The 21,413-nt window shown below is 45.2% G+C and overlaps 1 protein-coding gene across 6 annotated transcripts in view; it reads right to left on the reverse strand.

Moving 5' to 3' along the window:
- The window catches only part of ITSN2 (intersectin 2), a 1,003,157-nt gene that overhangs the window by 562,385 nt on the left and 419,359 nt on the right, over window positions 1-21,413 (reverse strand). For all 6 annotated transcript variants that reach the window (XM_069236034.1, XM_069236039.1, XM_069236035.1 and 3 more), the window contains one exon: window positions 11,530-11,617. In XM_069236034.1, coding sequence (XP_069092135.1) covers window positions 11,530-11,617 — 88 coding nt within the window. The remainder of the gene's footprint in view (window positions 1-11,529; window positions 11,618-21,413) is intronic.

The following is a 21,413-nucleotide window of genomic DNA, read 5'->3' on the forward strand; positions in this document are numbered from 1 at the left end:
CAACTTTTAAGAACACATGGGACAACACTAGTCCCCCTTGAGAATGGGCTCTACACAGTCTCACAATACAGAACATATATATTACATTAAAGGCAGTTAATGCTTTCTGATTTACATATTTGGGTCAGCCTTTTATGTGAAACCGTTTAGTTAGTGATGGGTTTCGTAGCACTTTTAGAGATTCGTACTCGCACATTAACTTCCTACAAATTAACCAGGCTTGCCCAAGTTCCTTACTGTTTTTAACTGATTGTTGTCTCGTGTTATGTTATATGTAAACTACACATGCAAAATCTCTGAACTCCAATGTTGATTACATTGATCCTAGTTGGCAATGTCGTATATGTGCTCTGCACTATCTTGCTTAGGTACTTTTCCTCATAAAAATCCAATAAAAAAGTTAAAAAAATAAGTACAATACCTTTGGTGTCATAATGTTGAATAAACGCAAACTGACACTATCATAGGGATTCACCAAGTTCTACTTAAAGTACTCTAACAAAAATCAACTATATCAATTAACTCTTATATATCCATATATGAAGTTAAAGTCAAGAGAATATGGTATCCTTAAACAAGGCAATTCACAAGCATTTACGGTTATATTTTGTATTATGTCTTTTTCAGGAAGCCACAACTCTGTAAGCCATGCTTCAATATTTTAATAATTCAAAAGGACACTGACTTCAAATTCACTTTATGAAATTATTCCATGACAATGGGACTATGGAAATGGAAAATGTCACTTACCCAGTGTACATCTGTTCGTGGCATTAGTCGCTGCAGATTCACATGTTGTGCATAGTCCGCCGTCTGGTGTTGGGTCGGAGTGTTACAAGTTGTTTTTCTTCGAAGAAGTCTTTTCGAGTCACGAGACCGAGGGACTCCTCCTCCTTTGTTCCATTGCGCATGGGCGTCGACTCCATGTTAGATTGTTTTCCCCGCAGAGGGTGAGGTAGGAGTTGTGTATGTTAGTAATAGTGCCCATGCAATGGATTGGATAAGTATGTACCAAATAAGGTTTAAGTAATATATTTACAAATGTACAAATGTTGAAGATAACTTCCAAACGGCTACAGGCTCCCGGGGAGGCGGATGGGCACATGTGAATCTGCAGCGACTGATGCCACGAACAGATGTACACTGGGTAAGTGACATTTTCAGTTCGATGGCATGTGTAGCTGCAGATACACATGTTGTGCATAGACTAGTAAGCAGTTATCTCCCCAAAAGCGGTGGCTCAGCCTGTAGGAGTGGAAGTAGTCTGAAATAAAGTTCTTAGTACGGCTTGACCTACTGTGGCTTGTTGTGCGGATAGCACGTCTACACAGTAGTGCTTAGTAAATGTGTGAGGCGTAGACCATGTGGCTGCCTTACATATCTCGTTCATTGGAATGTTTCCTAGGAAGGCCATGGTAGCGCCTTTCTTTCTGGTTGAATGTGCCCTTGGTGTAATGGGCAGCTCTCTCTTTGCTTTGAGGTAGCAGGTTTGGATGCACTTAACTATCCATCTGGCTATACCTTGTTTTGATATTGGGTTTCCTGTATGAGGTTTTTGAAATGCAATAAACAGTTGTTTTGTTTTCCTAATTTCTTTTGTTCTGTCAATGTAGTACATTAATGCTCTTCTGATGTCTAATGTATGTAGTGCCCTTTCAGCTACTGAGTCTGGCTGTGGGAAGAACACTGGTAGTTCTACCGTTTGATTTAAGTGGAACGGTGAAATAACTTTTGGTAAAAAGTTAGGATTGGTTCTTAGGACTACCTTATTTTTGTGTATTTGAATAAAAGGTTCTTGTATAGTAAACGCCTGAATTTCACTTACTCTTCTTAGAGATGTGATGGCAATGAGAAATGCAACCTTCCACGTTAAGAATTGCATTTCGCAAGAGTGCATGGGTTCAAAAGGTGGGCCCATGAGTCTTGTTAAGACGATGTTGAGGTTCCATGAAGGAACAGGTGGTGTTCTTGGTGGTATAATTCTTTTTAGGCCTTCCATAAACGCCTTAATGACAGGTATCCTAAATAGTGAAGTTGAATGGGTAATCTGCAGGTATGCAGATATTGCTGCGAGGTGTATTTTTATAGAAGAGAAGGCTAGATTTGATTTCTGTAAATGTAGTAAGTATCCCACTACATCCTTTGGAGATGCATGTAATGGTTGAACTTGCGTATTATGGCAGTAGCAAACAAATCTTTTCCATTTGCTTGCGTAGCAGTGTCTAGTGGATGGTCTTCTAGCTTGTTTTATGACTTCCATACATTCTTGTGTGAGGTTTAAATGTCCGAATTCTAGGATTTCAGGAGCCAGATTGCTAGATTCAGCGATGCTGGGTTTGGATGCCTGATCTGTTGTTTGTGTTGAGTTAACAGATCTGGCCTGTTGGGTAACTTGACATGGGGTACTACTGACAGGTCTAGTAGTGTTGTGTACCAAGGTTGTCTTGCCCATGTTGGTGCTACTAGTATGAGTTTGAGTTTGTTTTGACTCAATTTGTTTACTAGATATGGAAGGAGAGGGAGAGGGGGAAAAGCGTACGCAAATATCCCTGACCAGTTCATCAATAGAGCATTGCCTTGAGACTGCCTGTGTGGGTACCTGGATGCGAAGTTTGGGCATTTTGCGTTCTCTTTTGTTGCAAATAGGTCTATTTGAGGTGTTCCCCAAATTTTGAAGTAAGTGTTTAAAATTTGGGGGTGAATCTCCCATTTGTGGACCTGTTGGTGATCTCGAGAGAGATTGTCTGCTAGTTGATTTTGGATCCCTGGAATAAATTGTGCTATTAGGCGAATGTGGTTGTGAATTGCCCATTGCCATATCTTTTGTGCCAGGAGGCACAGCTGTGTCGAGTGTGTTCCCCCTTGTTTGTTTAGATAATACATTGTTGTCATGTTGTCTGTTCTGACAAGAATGTATTTGTGGGTTATGATGGGTTGAAATGCTTTCAACGCTAGGAATACTGCTAACAATTCTAGGTGATTTATATGCAGCTTTGTTTGATGTACGTCCCATTGTCCTTGGATGGTGTGTTGACTGAGGTGTGCTCCCCACCCTGTCATGGAAGCATCTGTTGTTATCACGTATTGTGGCACTGGGTCTTGGAAAGGCCACCCCTTGTTTAAATTTATACTGTTCCACCATAGAAGCGAGATGTATGTTTGGCGGTCTATCAACACCAGATCTAGAAGGTGACCCTGTGCATGTGACCATTGTGATGCTAGGCACTGTTGTAAGGGCCTCATGTGCAGTCTTGCGTTTGGGACAATGGCTATGCATGAAGACATCATGCCTAGGAGTTGTAGTACCATCTTTGCTTGTATCCTTTGTGTTGGATACATGCGTTGTATGATGGTGTTGAAATTTTGAATTCTTTGGGGACTTGGAGTGGCTACTCCTTTTGATGTGTCTATTATGGCTCCCAGGTATTGTTGTACCTTGCGCGGCAGAATTTTGGATTTTGTGAAATTGACGGTGAACCCTAGTTTGAAGAGGGTTTGTATGATATGATTTGTGTGATTTGAGCACTCTATTAACGAATGGGCCTTGATTAGCCAGTCGTCTAGATATGGGAACACATGTATTTGCTGCCTTCTTATGTGTGCAGCGACTACCGCTAGACATTTGGTAAAGACTCTTGGTGCGGTTGTTAATCCGAAAGGCAGTACCTTGAATTGGTAATGTATTCCCTTGAATACAAACCTTAGGTATTTCCTGTGCGATGGGTGTATTGGTATATGGAAATAAGCATCCTTGAGGTCTAAAGTTGCCATGTAGTCGTGTAGTTTTAGCAATGGCAATGCTTCTTGTAGTGTGACCATGTGAAAGTGGTCTGATTTGATGAAAGTGTTCACTACTCTGAGGTCTAGGATTAGTCTCAGCGTTTTGTCCTTCTTTGGTATCAGAAAGTACAGTGAGTAAACTCCTGTGTTTATTTGTGTGTTTGGCACTAATTCGATTGCATTCTTTTGCAATAGTGCCTGCACTTCTATCTCCAGGAGATTGGAATGGTGTGTTGTCAAATTTTGTGCTTTTGGTGGTATGTTTGGAGGGAATTGTAGAAATTCTATGCAATAACCATGTTGGATAATTGCTAGAACCCAAGTGTCTGTAGTGATTTCCTCCCATGCTTTGTAATAATGACTTATTCTTCCCCCCACTGGTGTTGTGTGGAGGGGGTGAGTGACATGTGAGTCACTGTTTAGTAGTAGGGGTTTTGGGGCTCTGAAATCTTCCTCTATTCCTAGGGTATTGCCCTCCTCTATATTGTCCCCGAAAACCTCCTCTATACTGTCCCTGGTAACTGGACGGTGTTGCTTGTGAGGTGCTGGCTTGTGTGCTCTGACCCCGAAACCCCCCTCGAAAGGGTGCTTTACGGAATGTGCTGTAATTGCCTCTGCTCTGCGGGGAGTAGAGTGCGCCCATGGCTTTGGCAGTGTCTGTATCTTTTTTGAGTTTCTCAATCGCTGTGTCCACTTCTGGACCGAACAGTTCTTTTTCGTTAAAAGACATATTGAGAACTGCTTGTTGAATCTCTGGTTTAAATCCAGACGTTCGGAGCCATGCATGCCTTCTGATAGTTACAGATGTATTAATTGTCCGTGCAGCTGTATCTGCAGCGTCCATGGAGGAGCGGATCTGGTTGTTGGAAATGGTCTGTCCCTCCTCAACCACTTGTTTTGCCCTATTTTGTAAGTCCTTGGGCAGATGTTCAATGAGATGTTGCATCTCGTACCAGTGGGCTCTGTCATAGCGCGCAAGTAGTGCCTGGGAGTTCGCGATGCGCCACTGGTTTGCAGCTTGTGCTGCGACTCTTACCAGCTGCATCGAACTTGCGGCTTTCTTTATCTGGGGGTGGTGCATCTCCAGATGTGTGGGAGTTGGCCCTTTTCCTAGCTGCTCCTACAACGACAGAGTCTGGTGGCAGCTGTGTAGTGATGAAAACCGGGTCTGTAGGAGGCGCCTTATACTTTTTTTCCACCCTTGGTGTGATAGCCCTACTTTTGACCGGCTCCTTAAAGATTTCTTTTGCGTGCCGGAGCATACCAGGGAGCATAGGCAGGCTTTGGTATGAACTGTGGGTGGAGGAGAGTGTGTTGAATAAAAAATCATCCTCGACCTGTTCTGAGTGGAGGCTTACGTTGTGAAATTGTGCTGCTCTAGCCACCACTTGAGAATACGCGGTGCTGTCCTCTGGTGGAGATGGCTTCGTAGGGTATGCCTCCGGACTGTTATCTGACACTGGGGCGTCGTATAGGTCCCATGCGTCTTGATCTTGATCACCCTGGCTTATGGTGGTGTGAGCTGGGGAGTGTGATGGAGTTTGTGCTGGTGAGACGTTAATCACGGGAGGAGGAGAGGGTAGTCGGGTAACTCTTTTCACCACTTTTGGTTGTGGTGTCTGTTCAGTTTGGAACTCCAACCTTCTCTTTCTACTAATGGGGGGAAGGGTGCTTATTTTTCCTGTCCCCTTCTGTATGAAAATACGCTTTTGCGTATGGTCCACATCAGTTGATTGTAGCTCTTCCTGCTTTTGCATTTGGGAGGTTAGCGAGTGCTCTTCTGTATAAGAGCCTGAAGCTGGGTCGCTTGCAGTTTGTTTCGGCATCGAAACCCTGTCTGCGTGTTTTTTCGGCTCCGAGGTGACTTTTTTCTTTTTCGGGGCCGAAACCTCTCGGCGTCGATCTTCTTCGGTGCCGCTGTCTCGGCGTCGAGCCGTGTCCACACCGGCATCTCGGTGTCGAGGCTTGTCTCCAGCACTTTCTCGGTCCCGAGAAGGCTGCGTGCCGGTGTCTCGACCGGAGTCGGACGATCTCGGCACTGTTTGGGCCTTTTTCGGTGCTGACGGTCGGTCACCGAATTTATGGGTGGAGCCATGGCCTGATGGCAGTGGCGTCCCCTGGGCCTTGTAAATCTTCCTCTGTGTGGTTTTCGACGTCTTACTCACGGTTTGTGTATCGTCGAATCCTTCGGAGTCTGAGTCTTGGATCGAGAAGGTACCTTCCTCTTCTTGTTCCTCGAACTCTCGGTGGGCTGTCGGCGCGGACGCCATCTGAAGTCTTCTGGCTCGACGGTCTCGGAGTGTTTTTCGGGACCGGAACGCACGACAGGCCTCGCAGGTGTCTTCACTGTGCTCAGGTGACAGGCACAGGTTACAGACCAAGTGTTGGTCTGTATAGGGGTATTTATTGTGGCATTTGGGGCAGAAACGGAACGGGGTACGTTCCATCGGCGTTTTTCAGCACGCGGTCGGGCCGACCAGGCCCCGACGGGGGATCGAAAAACGACCCCGAAGGGCACCGGAGCTCTTCGATCTTCGATGCGGTGTTGAATCTAACTACGCCGATCCCGAACGCAACAATACTGACGAAAATCTTCAGAAATTAGCTATCTTTCCGTTCCGAAACTCCGAGCGACAGGAACACGTCCGAACCCGATGGCGGAAAAAAAACAATCGAAGATGGAGTCGACGCCCATGCGCAATGGAGACAAAAGGAGGAGTCACTCGGTCCCGTGACTCGAAAGACTTCTTCGAAGAAAAACAACTTGTAACACTCCGGCCCAACACCAGATGGCGAGCTATTGCAAAACATGCGTATCTACAGCGACAGATGCCATCGAACATAAAGTACCTTTAATTTTCTACAACTGAGTGTTTTATTTCATGTCTGTAAGTACTGTGTGACTACAGCAGTATTGCATGAGCTTTGCATGTCTCCTAGATAAGCCTTGGCTACTCATCCACAGCTACCTCTAGAGAACCTGGCTTCTAGACACTGCTTACACTTCACTAAGAGGGGATACCTGGACCTGATATAAGGTGTAAGTACCATAGGTTCCTGCCACACACCAGGCCAGATTCCTACATCAAGCAAACAAATCTCTCCGCTGCAGAGGGTGCAAGAGAATAAAAATACTCCTTAGGCACCTTTTCTATTCTCTTTGTTTACCTAGCTATTTGTTTTTCTAAGCACTGAAATATACACCTCCAAAGAAGAGGATCCACTCACAAAACTGGGCTCAACAAATACTCTCCAACAGGGACAAAGTATCCCATTTTCCCAGAAACAGCATATAGGCTGCATCTTGTACCATTGAATGGGACATCCATTTCTTTCCTACCTAACTCAAAAGAACATGGTGAGGCCCACCATGAACAGTTGTACAAAGAAGTTATAACTATGACTGAGGATTTGGCAGGGTTTTCCATACTGTTTGTTATGCCTGCAAATCAAGCTAGGTCACAGCTCTCTACCTTGACTACTGTTTAGTTAAGGAGTTGCTTCAATCAAAGACATATGATTAGCTCACAGCAGAAAATGGACCATTTCTTGAAGTTAACAGGGCAAAGTCATTCTGTAAACATAAGAAATAAATTAAGAAAGGGCAAAGTTTACTTCACTCCAAGGCGTCTGAAGCCGGAGATTGACACTGTGACCTGCACGGTGTGTGTGTGGACCGAACAGAGGCGACACACCTGACTGAATGATCTATTCGCCCTCTCGATTCCTACCATTGTACACCTCTCCCAGCTGATCAAGTCTGATACGGGTACTCGGATCAGACTGCGTCACCTGCAGGTGACGAAAATGGGAGCCCTTTACCTGGACGGCGTCTTTGCTGAACGCAACAAGTGCTGCTGGGACCAAACATTACATTCTTAGATACATTTACATGTTAGCAGCTGTGCGCCACTATGAGGACACTACACAATACCTTCCCTGCAGCACCACCCACATTCCAGGTAGTTGAGTCAATCCTTACAAATACTTCCTCACGTAAGCTATTTCCTAGACTCAATGCCGATATGCAGGAGAAGGTGTCAATTTGGGTCCCTCGGACCTGCCAGCTGTGATCAGATGATCTTGAGACCCTCCCTTCTCTGAGGACCAATGGAAGTTTTGCTGTGCCCAGTCCCACGCACTCTTCACAAGCTACAGTTTAAGATTAGTCTGTTTTAAATACTTACACAGACTCTACCGCACCCCAGCACACATGTATAGGATGAGTCTGATTGAGAATGCAAAATGCGTCTGAAGTGCTGCCCCATACACAGAATTTCTTCATCTTGCATGACTTTTCCCAGAAGTGGGGCTTTTCTGGTCCAATGTCCTTGACACTATCGAAGAGATCACAGGACATGTTTTGGATTGCTCCCCACGTGTTGCAGTTTTGGGGTACGTGAAGGACATCCCTTCAAAGACACGCAAACTGACTGCACTTCTGCTACTGCTCGCGATACGCCAGGTGGCAATGCTTTGGGGATGGCAGCCACCGAGAACTGAGTGGCATTGTGATGCGGCTTTCTGTAAGGACAACTAACTGCCTATTGGGAATTAAGCCTCTCAAATCATGCACCAAAGAATATGGTCCCCACTGGGGATATTCCTCAGTGCACAGAGAGTGGAGGAGAGTACAAATGCTTGTGAGGCGGCAGATGCAGTTGATTGCTTATTCAACAGATTCACTGTTTGGAGCATGACTGCAAAAGATGAATACTGCTTTTTAATATATGCGCAAGTGTAGGGCCCCCACGTCAGGATATTTAGAGTATGACCCGCACTGATGGGTAGTTTTCCCTTCCTTTCCCTCTTATTGTGGTTGAAGAAGTACAACACTTAAGCTGTCAATCATTTCTTAAAGTTTATGTGTAGCAACACATCATAATCTCATTGTAGGAAAGTGCCCCTTTTGGCATGGTTACCCCTCACTTTTTGCCTGGTATTGATGCTAACTTGACTGAGTGTATGCTGAGATCCTGCTAATCAGACCCCAGCACCAGTGTTCTTTTCCTAACCTGTACCAATGTTTCCACAATTGGCACACCCCTGGCACACAGCTAAGTCCCTTGTAAAAGGTACCAGTGGTACCAAAGTCTCTGTGACCAGGGAGGGTAAGGGCTGCAGCATGTTTTGTGCCACCCTAAGGGACCCCTCACCAAGCACATGTACACTGCCATTGCAGATTGTGTGTGCTTGCGCAGAGAAAAAGGTAAAGTCGACATGGCACCCCTTCCAGGGTGCCATGCCCACAAACCACTGCCTGTGGCATAGGTAAGTCACCCCCCTAGTAGGCCTTACAGCCCTATGGCAGGTTGCACCATACCACAAGTGAGGGCATAGCTGCATGAGCAAAATGCCCCTACAGTGCCTAGGTTAATTCTTAGACATTGTAAGTGCAGTGTGGCGATGTTAAGTACATGGGCTGGGAGTTTGTCATTACGAACCCCATAGCTGTTTGATGGCTTCACTGAGGGCTGGGAAGTTTGGTATCAAACTTCTCAGCACAATAAACCCACAATGATGCAAGTGCTGAATTGTACAATGCACACACAGGGCATCTTAGAGATGCCCCCTGTATTTTTCCCAACCCTTTAGTGCTGGACTGACTAGTCTGTGCCAGCCTACCACTAACAAACAAGTTTCTGAACCCATTGGGTGAGAGCTTTTGTGCTCTCTGGGTTCAGAAATAAAGCCTGCTCTGGGTGGAGTTGCTTCACACCTCCCCCTGCAGGAACTATAACATATGACGGTGAGTCTCAAAGGCTCAGGCCTCCTGTACAGTGGTCCTGGCACTTCAGCTGTGGAGATTCTGCCCCCCCAAGCACCACTTTTGGCAGCAGGTCCGGCGGGAAAATTAGGAAAAACAAGGAGGAGTGACCATTTCAGCTGGGACCACCGGTAGGCTGTCCAGAGTTGAAGTGACCCCTTCCTTGCAGAATCCTCAATCTTGGTTTGGAGGAGAGGGACCAATAGGAAGCAGAATGTGCCACCCTCCCAAAACGGAGTGAGCACAGGATGGGTGTAGCCACCATCTGGGACATTAGCCATTTGCTACTGCTCTCTGATGCCTGTAATGCCCCTAAATACAGTATTTAGGGGCACCCCAGAACCTTACTCACCAGCTTCCTGGTGACCTCAAGAAGAAAGAAGAAGGGCTGCCAGGCCGACCCCAGCAGTAAAGACTCCAGACAACAACTGACTGGGCCCCAGCCCTACCGACCTGTCTGCAGCTTCAAAGATCCCTGCTCCAAGAAGGTGATGCATGTAACTACAGGACCAGCAACCTCTACAAACCCCCAGAGGACTGCCTGCCCAGCCAAGGACCAAGAACTCCAGAGGACAGCGGCCCTGTCCAGAGGAAACCCTCCAAAAGGACTCCAGAACCACCCCACATTTGCAAGCACTGCCCACTGTGCACCCAATGCCCACAGCCTGAGCCCAGGTGGCCGACCAGTCTAGAGAAGGTCCCCAGGCAATCCCGACCTCTAGTCCACCTTGGGTCGACCGCTCCTGGCCAACACAACAAGCCTTCAGCCTGAATCTAGAGGACCACTCTGACCATGACTGGATCCATCGAAGATACCCGATGCCCAAGGAGACACTTGCACCCACAGCCCCCTGGCCTAACCAATGGTCCAGCAACGTCCAGTGGGGATCTCCCCTACCTGTCCAGCCTTTCGTTTCCAGGAACCGACCCCCTGGACCCAGCCTGCAGCATCTTCTGTGACCCCGGGGGTCTCCCTCTTGAAAAGCATTGGGCACCCAGCTCTATGTTTGCACCCTGCTCCCGGACACTCCTGGGCAGCTAAGGGTGTATGTTTGGTGTGATCCTGACCCCCCAAACCCCCCCCGCCACCCCCAGTGCTGACCTAAACCCCCCCCGCCCCCCCCAGTGCTGACCTAAACCCCCCCCAAGGCCAGTGTCCTGGAACCGTGTCCTGGAACCGCGGGTACTTACCAGCAATCTACTTTCTACTTTCTACTGAGCACACCCAGTGTCAGATTCCATTGTAAATCAGACGCCAACTTATGCACCCAGACGGCCACATGTTGTTGGTGGTGCACTTATGGGATCAGCCTAAACTTTGACCTGTGGACTTCCTAACCCCCCAAGACTGGAATCAAGTTGTGTACCTACTGGTTAACTGTGCTAATACCTATCCACTCGCCCCCCCCCCCCCCCTAAAACACCGCCCCAGGACTCTGTAGACTCCTATGAAAAACTGCACTGTCAACTTATGAAACAGATAAGTGTTACTTACATGTAAACCGCTTTACCTGCAAAAAACAAACAAAGTACGTTTGATACATATGCTTGATACCTACTGTCAACTGTACTTATCTGCAACAAAGAGTTTGTGGTTCTAGAAATAAAGTAACAAAATATATTTTTGCTATATTAAACAATTGGCCTGGAATTAGTCATTGAGTGGGTGACTCATTTTTTGACTGTGTGTGTATAACCAATGCTTTGCACTACCCTGTGATAAACCTAACTGCTCGACCACACTACCACAAAAGAGAGCGTAAGTATTATCTACTTTAGCGTCTGTTAAGCTTCTGGGGAACCACTGCACTCTCTGCATACTATACCTCATTTTGTTATAGTATGTAGAGAGCCAGCTTCCTACGGTCATTGTAACAGTCTTGACATGATGTGCTTACTGTGCTCTGATGAGCTGGATTCATTCTCGATAAAAATGTTTAATAGAAAAAAAGAAAGGGCAATGCTTGCGAAGCAGCACTTACCTGGGGTGCTACCCTGCTGAACTTGTTTGATTTTTTCATTTAAAGCTTGCTTCTCAGGAATCAGATGGCTTAGCTTACTTTGGTAATCCTGAAGAAGCAACAAGCCACAATTAGTCATATAATTCAACTGAACAGTTTCTTACAGACACTACTGTAGTCACTTGTCAAATGAATTGGACGTGCAGATATGTAACACTATATAGGTTTCTCACTGTTCACATGCCAATATAGCGGCCTGACATTTTGAATGGCTAGAATGTAACTATTAAAGCTTTTGGAAGTACTCTCAGAACATTATTCCATCTTTCTTTTTCCATGCCATAAGTTTCAGGACTGCAGGATGTGCAACAGAACATTAAGATAATGTCCTAAATATTTACAAGCCATAACTCTGACAGTAATGTTACCTTTATACATACAGTTATCAAGCTTTCTGGTATCACACTATATTTTTTTCTGTCTCACTTCCTCGCCCCAACAATAAATTCCTTGGTCTACACTGGAAGACCACTTACCAAAACATGCAACCCAAAATGCATCTTTCACAGTTTTAGACTACAAGCTTATGGGAGTGGGGGGTGAATCCTACTCCCAAGCATGTACGCTCTACCTTTTATGAAAATAGTAAGCCAAGAAAATCTATGGCGGTTGTGCAATTCATGTAGAAATGAATATGAATAAGAATAAGGCTGGTGAAGAGATTCTGGTAGCAATCAGAGGTCTGAAAACAGCGAAAACACCCAGGGAGGAGGGCCTCCCTGCAGAGTTCTATCACACATATGCGGTAAAGGTGGCAGATAAATTACTTGAGGTCTATCAGGAGGCCCTCCAGAAGGGACAACTGCTGGAGACACTGTTAAAAGCACTAATAGTATAAGTGTAGAAACCAGACAGGGACCCAAATGAGGCCCCCTCATACCAACCAATCTTTCTACTAAACCTGGATGATAAAATCCTTAGTGGCATACTGGTGGCGCTTTTGGTAACCCCTTCTTCCGACCTTGATCCATGTTAATCAGTGTGGATATATTCCGCAGAGAAGTAACCTGTATAATTTAAGGTGGCAGATTCTGACTACATAGGGACACCAGGCAGGGGTGTCCTACCACCCCCTCCTATTCGCACTGTCCATGGCACTGATGGCAGAACTATCATGCCGTGCACTGGGCCCCTCGGGGATCGCAGTGGACGAGACCATGCATGTGATTTCCTTATACGTCTATGACGCCCTGGTCTATTTGAGGAGTCCTGAGTATTCAGTCCCATATTCATGAATGCAATGCAGGTATTTGAGGAGGTGTCGGGGCTTCGTGTTACCCGCATGAAACCCTAATTACTCCCTATGGGTGAACTAACCCAGATTCCAACAAGACACTCCCGCAGGTGGTACTCTCCTGGAGGTCAGAAGGTGTAAGATATCTCGGAATTAGGCTTACCCACACCAAACAGTAATTCCTGGATTGTAACATTGGCAGGGTAGTGGGAGGATTACAAGCTTCGGTTCGGTTCTGGAGAGACCTCCCTTCGTCCTCGATGAACAGGGCTGCCATAGTGACGATGATCATGCTCCCCCGGTGTCTATATACCTTACAGGGGTCGCTCTTTGAGATCCCCAATGTTTGTACTGTACTGTACTGTGGGCAAGTAAGAGGAAGCGAGTGGGACTAACCATGCTCAAACAACCCTGGGGATGGGGGACTTGGAGATCCCAAATGAGGAACTCTACTACATGGCAGCTCACCTGCAACACGCCGTGCACTGGTTGGACCCAGCAGACAACTGGGAGAAGGGACTGCTGCGCATTTCTCACAGCAGAGTGACGCTGCCCCTACTGCTAATGAAGGGAACAAGAGTGCCTATAGATATGCTCTTTGTCATTCGTCAGGTGTGTTGGGTATGGGAACAGACAGTCACAAGAGTGATACTGTGGGGCCCGTACGCACAGGACATGCCGTTATGGACTGTACAGCCATTCGTGAAAATAGCTAGTGCGATGCCTGTCCAGAAGGCGGGGGGCTGCAAAACACTTAGTGACCTATATTTTGGTCATCAGTTTATTACACGGGAAGACACCATAACGTCTTCTGCACTTGGCATAGGACAATACCTGCAATATGCAAAGATATCTGCGTTGGTGCAGGAGATGTGGCCATGCTTTCCAGAGGCGCCAATGCCCTCCAGTACACTGACTGCCCTCTTGATAGTGACTGGAGGTCATTGACTGATGTCACATATATAGTGAGTATTGCGGGAAGCCCTCTGGGCTTGATGCCTAAAGCACACCCGAAATGGGAGGAGGTTCCAGAGGAACCCTTGTCTGCTGGAGACTGGGAGAGAGTACACGAAGTGGTGAAAATGGTTAGTTTCAATGCAAGATTTAAACTGATACAGTATAATTGTATACATCAGACTTATCTATCGCCCAAAACACTACATACTATATATAACACTCAGACTGACTGTTGTGCCCGCTGTGGAGCTCTGCAGCAAATATCTTTAATGTGGAGTGGCACTCCACATCCTTGATACCCTTCTGGCAGGGCATGCTACAGAACCCTAACAGAGCCACTAGGTGGGAGCTACAACCCACGATTCATAATATTCTGTTGGGCCTGATACCCACCCCTGACAAGAAGAAACTTAGTAGGCGATTTATGCTGTTAGTCCTATTGTTGGCAAAATGTCACATAGCCAAAACGATACCACCAAAATATGAAGAATGGCTCAGAGACAAGTCAGAGTGGGCAATAGCTGTGTAAGTGCACATGAGGCATATCTGGTGTGATGTGCGTTGGAGGATGATTTGAAGGCCTGGATGGCCATGCTGGCTAAAATGTGGTAATCCCTAGTAGCCAGTCAACTGGGGAAGGCACTAGGACCATTACACTGACTCCGTGATAAGATTGTAAGATGTGGCTGGCGCAAAAGACCAACTTGTAGACTGTGGGCTCTTGTTTAACCTGAGCACAATTACCAAAGTGTGAGTTGCTGAAAGGGAAGGATACAGGACAATTATACTACTGCAGCATTAATCACAAGATGGAAGGGGACATGTTGAGATCTGAGACGGACCCAGGAAGATCAGATTGGTTTTCTTTCACTGATTGGGTTCCAGCTGACATTTTATTTTCTAATGTTAATGAGGAAGAGCAGAAGAGTGGAAGGGGGTTGGGAATTTGATATTAATAATGTTGATGACCAAAGTATACTGACAAAATGTGACTCTAGGGTCAAAGTATATGGGGGTCATTACAACCCTGGCGGTCCAAGACCGCCAGGGCTGTTCCAGAGGAAGCACCGCCAACAGGCTGGCGGTGCTTCACAAGGCATTACGACGCCGCGGTTGCACCGCCGGGGCCGGCGGATTCCCACCACAATGGCCCTGGCAGTTGTAATCAGCCAGGGCAGCGCTGCCCAGGGGACTACGAGTCCCCCTACCGCCAGCCTGGCATGGGCAGTGCAGGGGCCCCCTAACAGGGCCCTGTGCAGCTTTTCACTGTCTGCTATGCAGACAGTGCAAAGCGCGACGGGTGCAACTGCACCCGTCGCACAGCCGCAACACCGCCGGCTCCATTTGGAGCCGGCTCCTGTGTTGCGGCCCAGCGGGGATCTCCAAATGGCCGCGGTGGGAGTGCGTCTGCATTGGCAACCCCCCGGCGGTCCGATCTTGGCAGGCGGCTGAAGGTCGTAATGAGGGCCTATTTGTCTTATATCCTGTATAATTTAATAAAGAGTATTAAAAAGAAAAACAAAGAATAAGGCTGTTGCGAAGGACGAGATTTGTTGTGTTGATGAAAAAGCAAAAAAAGTTAATTTGTAGTTCACAAGCATGTTCTGGAAACTGGACGCAGGTCTATATGAGGTACCAAATATACCAACATTCAATTACTACATATGTGACACGCTGCGTTTTATATCAGTCGCAGGGGTTTTCACAGCAACTCCAATAAAGCACTTTTCTTTTTGTTATTTTTTTTTTGTTTAACCAGACCAGCATATGGTTTAAGGTGTGTGACTGAGTTTCCAAGGTATTGATTTTTAGCTCAACAGAACACTGCTGCATTTATTTAGTGCACTGATTTGTTCACAGTAAATACTGGGGGGGTGGTGTTTGTGGGTGTGTGTATAAAAAAACACAGTGTGCTTGCAAACAGTATTGGTTTATAGGTATAAACCACTGGTGCAGATGTATAATATACTGGTTGAGATACATAATACACTGGTTTGCCATATTAATGTACTGGTTAAATGGGAAGCACACTGATTAACATGCATATCGTACTACTTTGCAAGAGTAACACATGGGTGCAGATATTTCAGGTACTGGTTCATATGCATAAAACATTGTTTCACTCTTGTAGTGTACATCATATATTGGTTTAAATGTGCAACCTACTGCTTTTAATGTGGTTTACATGTTTACATGTGTGATACACTGGTTCTCATGCATATTCTACTGGTCTACATGAATACCACACTGTTTTGCATGCACACTGCACTGGTTGACACACAGTTATAAGGTTCATGTACATAATATAGTGCTTCCTTCTTGTGATGTACTAGTTCGGATGTGTAATATAGTGGCTTAAATGTACAACCCATTGGTTTGAAACCATTTTATTGCATATGTACTGGTTTGCAGGCATAACCTGATGGTTTTCATGTTCCCCTATTAGTGATTTTCATACGTAAAGTACTGATAGACTTGCACAGCTGAAAGATTTGCCTGTATTATGTACTGGTTCCCATGCATAACTGCATAACCTGATAGTTTCCATGTTTCTCCTACTACTTATTTGCATGTGTGAAGTACTGGTAGACATACACAACTGTATGATTCTGATGAATACACTTTGGTTTACAAGGAAACTATACGTGCATGAATACAAAAACATCTATCTTTTTAATGCTACGTACTGATTTGTCTGCACAATATAAAGATACATATTTTTTGTATGTCCATTGCATGCAATTTGTTATTTCTCCAATTAAACTGGTAAGTGAAAAGCTAACACCTTGATTTCAATGGGTTTTATACTGAAGCTGGTGTTTCATGAAATGGTTTGCTCGCACTATACTAGGGTTTGAGTTAGAAAACGTGAATGGGCATAGGCAATGGATGACAGGGGCACATTGTCTCAGGAAGATAGAGTCTCCGTTTTCTCATGTCCTGGGAGAAGCAACTTTCTTTGTGATGTTGAGAACACTTGCTTGGATCATTTTCTCTTGTTAGCTGTACACAACAGCCAGGGCACATTTTTAAAAGTCTTGTTTTATATGTTAAACTGTTTTGGTTCACAAATTTGAAGCATGATTGTGCAGGTTGTAAACCCTCATTTCAACTTTATTTTCATGCGTTTGCTGTGTGTTACCACTTCTTGTAACAGTGAGGAATACAGGCAGATGGGTAATGCTTAAAGAAACAGTGTCAGATTGCTATCTCTTTCCAAATGGTTAGAGAGCAAACAAATCACAGTTTTGCATAGGGTCTCAGTATTTTGGCATCAGTAGAAGTTGCCATACTGTAAAGCACAAGTCTTTTGATGTTAGAGGGCATCAGGGCTTCATAGTTTGGTTGAATAAAAGGAAACTTTAGGTTTGCAAAGTTCACTGAACTGTTTGAAAAGAACTGGTGCAACATCCTTTTACACAAGAGATTATTAGTTTTAATTAAAAAAAAGCAACTATTTAAAATTCTTGGGCTGCATTTGCAGTGAGATGGTGCACTGTTCCACTCTACTGTCATCACACACACTTAAGTGCTACAAGGCAGAGTAGGACAGTGCATCATAACTGTAACATGGCACTTGGTTTCCTTATCTTGTGACTTAAAAGTTAAGCAGAAAAGATGGAATTGATTGTTCTTGGAATCTAATTTTATCATTATGCTTCATCCAGAGAAAATGAGTGAAAAGGCCAATGCCTTTGCTCAAAATGTTGGAGCCATTATGCTGAGGCTCCACTGAAATACCTATGTTATACTTTAGAAATGTACAATCGAACAAGCTCTGCCATATTTCTGGACAAGATCAGTAGAGCGACGCTTTGAGAGACATGGCCCTGGTGGAGTGCAGAAAAGGAAAATATCACTTATTCTGTAAGCATCTGTTAATAGCATAAGGTGCCAAGAATACTTTGCATTGCATTTTGGACAGAAGTGAAAGGGTATGCATTGCATCATCCCTTCCTGTATACATTCTTCAGGATAAGCTCGACGGAGATCGAAGAGGACTCTGCCAGATAAAGGAAGAAGACTGTGGCACCAGGGTGTCAAACTGAAGTGGTTGCAGTCATTGGACCGACAGTGCTGTGATTGTTAATAGTCAATAGCGCTGAAGAGTGTAGAATTTAGGCTCGAAAAAACTGTGAGGTTTATATCAGCCCGAACCTGTCGCTGGCCATATCCGAACTCAATGGAGGAAACAAAACAAATTAAGGCGGAGTCAGTGCACACAAAACTCTTTAAAAAAAAATAACTTTCCTTTCACCCGATGTCAGCTGTGTACCATTATCAGTGATCAGTCTGGAGGGGTAACCTTCTTCATTAAACACTTTTCCCAGAACTCTAATGGAAGTTTTAGTTGTTACTTTAGAGAAATGTCACTACTAACCCAGGAGTAAACATCAACCAAAACCAGCGTAAACCTTAACTCCACATTCACAACAGAAAAAGGGCCAATAAAACCCAAGCAAACGCTATGCAATGGTTTACAAAGATTGGAAATCTCACCCATGTCAGGCTGTTTTCCCGCTCTTAACCTCTTCTTCCCATTTTTGCTTTCTACACATCTCCCAAACCAAACACTGATATCACTGTCCATACCCGGCCACCAAAACGTTTCTCCATATCTCTTCTTCATCATTGCCTCACCTGGATGACCTTCATGTGCTAACCTAAACAATTTCAACCTCAACTCTTCCGGTGGCACAAACTCAGCTCTCAAAGTAACTCCCTCCCACCACAAATGATTAATTCACGATCTTACAAGATGGTACAACTGAAACTGGAACAGAACTTTCTCTCTTACATCCTTTTGAAATTAACAAAAGGATCCTTTGCAAAACCAGCCCGTCTTCCATACACTGACACCATTCTTCCTTGGAGACTGCACCCTGACTACATTCACATATATCACTCACACTCGCCACAGCCCCTTCCTTTTCAAAGGTCTCAACCCCCTTACTATCTACAACTTGCCAATTCAATGGCAAGCGAAGCAGTCCATCTGACTGGGTATTGTACCAACCTGCTTTAAACTCAATTTCCTACAGGTACCATTCTGGGCAAGCAGCCAAATGATCCAACCTTGCTGCCCCTTTTCATACTCCCGGCTGAAATATTTTCAAAAGTTTATGATCAGTGGGCAGTGTTATAAGAAAACCACACAGGTAAGTCCTAAAATACTCTGCACCCCATGCTGTAGTCAATGCCTCCTTTTCAATAAAAAAGTACAAATCAAAGAATGAAAGGCAAAGGCTACAGTCCTCTCACCATCTTTATGCATTTGGGATAAGACAGCTCCAATGTCTATAGCATTCGCATCAACTGTGAATACCGAGTTCAGTTTAGTGTCAGAGATTCAAACATCTGCAGTGCAAGTATCATGTTTCACATTTCTAAAACATTTCTCCCGTTTACTTTCTCAAACTAAACTGCACCCTTTTCTCCAAGGTGCTCTTAGATCTTACTTTTTTCTCTGTAAAACTCTTCATAAATATTATTACATGAGACCCAGGAATGATCTCTATTGTTCTTTGTCCATGGAAGCAGGGGCCAAGCTTACTGTTTCCAGTAAATCTTTTTTAGGTTAAATACACAAGACTGACAGGGTATATATAACAAATACGCAATTTCTTTGAACAAAAACTAAAAATTTTCCCTGTTGAGTGTAAATCCTGCCTCAGCAATTATATTTAACGTACTCTTGAGAACTATGTTATGACTCTCAATGGTTTCACCAAACACCTGGTGCGAGATCTCACATCCTTGGTGTGGATCCCTCTAACTTTTTGATTTCAGACCTCCTGTTTTTGCCAACTTAGTTCTTGCTGATCTTAGGAATGTGCACTTTACCACTGCTAACCACTGCTAAAGTGGTTGTGCGCTCCTTAAAACATGTTAGACTGGCTTATGCCCAATTGGTATATTTAACTTACTTGTAAGACCTAATGTACAAATTACTTATCTTTGGTAACGAAATATCTGGTAGACACATATTCTAGTTGCAGATTCCTTACCTTAGAATTGCCCCCAGGCGTCGGACTGAATCCGGAGATTTTTTCTTCAAGCAATACCCTTGCATGTCGGTAGGTGGCGTCGGTCGTCTCCGCGGGCGTCGTTGGCGTTGTAGTCGCCATGATGATGTCAGGAGAAATACAGACGCCGCCTCTGCGTACTAAGGTCAGTTTCTTATAACGACTTTCCACACCAAAGCGCAGAGCTGCTAAGAACACTGAGATTGGTGGGCCAGAGCTAAGGACCTGAAGGGGGAATCCCTGTCCCTAGCTATCAGTTCACAAGCGGGGATGATGGGTGCGTCGGTAAGGAATCTGCAACTAGAATATGTCTCTACAAGATATTTTGCTACTTATGGTAAGTAACTTGTACATCTTATAGAGACTTCTACTTGCAGATTCCTTACCTTAGAATAGATACCCAAGCAATGGCATCCTCGGAGGTGTGCTGCGAACTAAGATCAGACTAGAAATGCCTGCAGGACCGAACAACCAAAGTAGCCGTCCCGACAGCCCTGACTGTCCAGGCAGTAATATTTAACAAACGTGTGCAGGGATGCCCACGTAGTTGCCTGGCAGATATCTAGGACAGGAACTCCGGGTGCAAACGCAGTGGAAGCAGCAGCTGCTCTGGTGGAATGAGCACCCAAGCCCTCAGGGGGTTGTTTCTTGGACAAAACATAGCACATCTTGATACAAAGAAGTACCCATTGAGAAATGTTATGTCTTTGCATTGATTCCGTTTCTTTGCACCCACATGCCTGACAAAGAGTTGATCGTCCACCCGGAAATCTTTAGTACGATTTAGATAGAATGCCAATGCTCTTTTGGATGGAGTCACTCCTCCTCATGAGAAGGATGTGGGGGTGCCTACAAAGTAGGCAAGGTAATGGACTGGCTAACATGAAAAGGCATAACACCCTTGGGAAGGAAGGAAACCTTAGTGTCCAACACCACTTTGTCAGGGTGCACAGACAAGAATGAAGGCTTGGAAGAAAGAACTTGAAGCTCACTCACTCTGCGAGCAGAACTGATGGTAACAAGAAAGACAGTCTTGAAAGTGAGGAGCTGTAAAGGGCAATCGTGCATCGGCTCAAAGGGAGTACACATTAAGTAAGTAAGGACAAGATTGAGGTCCCACTGAGGCATTATAAATGGAGTGGGAAGACATAAATAGGCGAGTCATTTAAGGAATCTATTCACAATAGGAGATTTAAAGAGTGAGGGCTGATCAGGTAGCCTAACAAAGGTCGAAATGGCTGCTAAATACCCTTTAAGGGTGCCCAAAACAAAGCCCTGCTGGGCCAAAGAAAGAATGAACAAGAGAACCTCAGATAGAGGAGCAGACAGGGGATCAAGAGATTGTTGGTACACCATGCCACAAATTTATGCCAATGACAGGGGTATACCGTTTTGGTGGAGGGATGTCTGGCTGCCAAGATAACATCGCAGACTACGGGTGGAAGGTCAAAAGTCGTCAACTGCTGCCGCTAAATCTCCACGCATGAAGGTGGAGATTGGACAGGTTCGGGTGGAGAACCATCCCCTGTTGCTGTGACAGAAGCTCTGGATACCATACTCTCCGTGCCCAGTCTGGAGCCACCAAGATAACCTGGGCCCGGTCGTTCCTGATTTTCTTGAGAACTCTG

Source organism: Pleurodeles waltl, chromosome 5 (genome assembly GCF_031143425.1).
Source record: "Pleurodeles waltl isolate 20211129_DDA chromosome 5, aPleWal1.hap1.20221129, whole genome shotgun sequence".
Lineage (NCBI taxonomy): Eukaryota > Metazoa > Chordata > Amphibia > Caudata > Salamandridae > Pleurodeles > Pleurodeles waltl.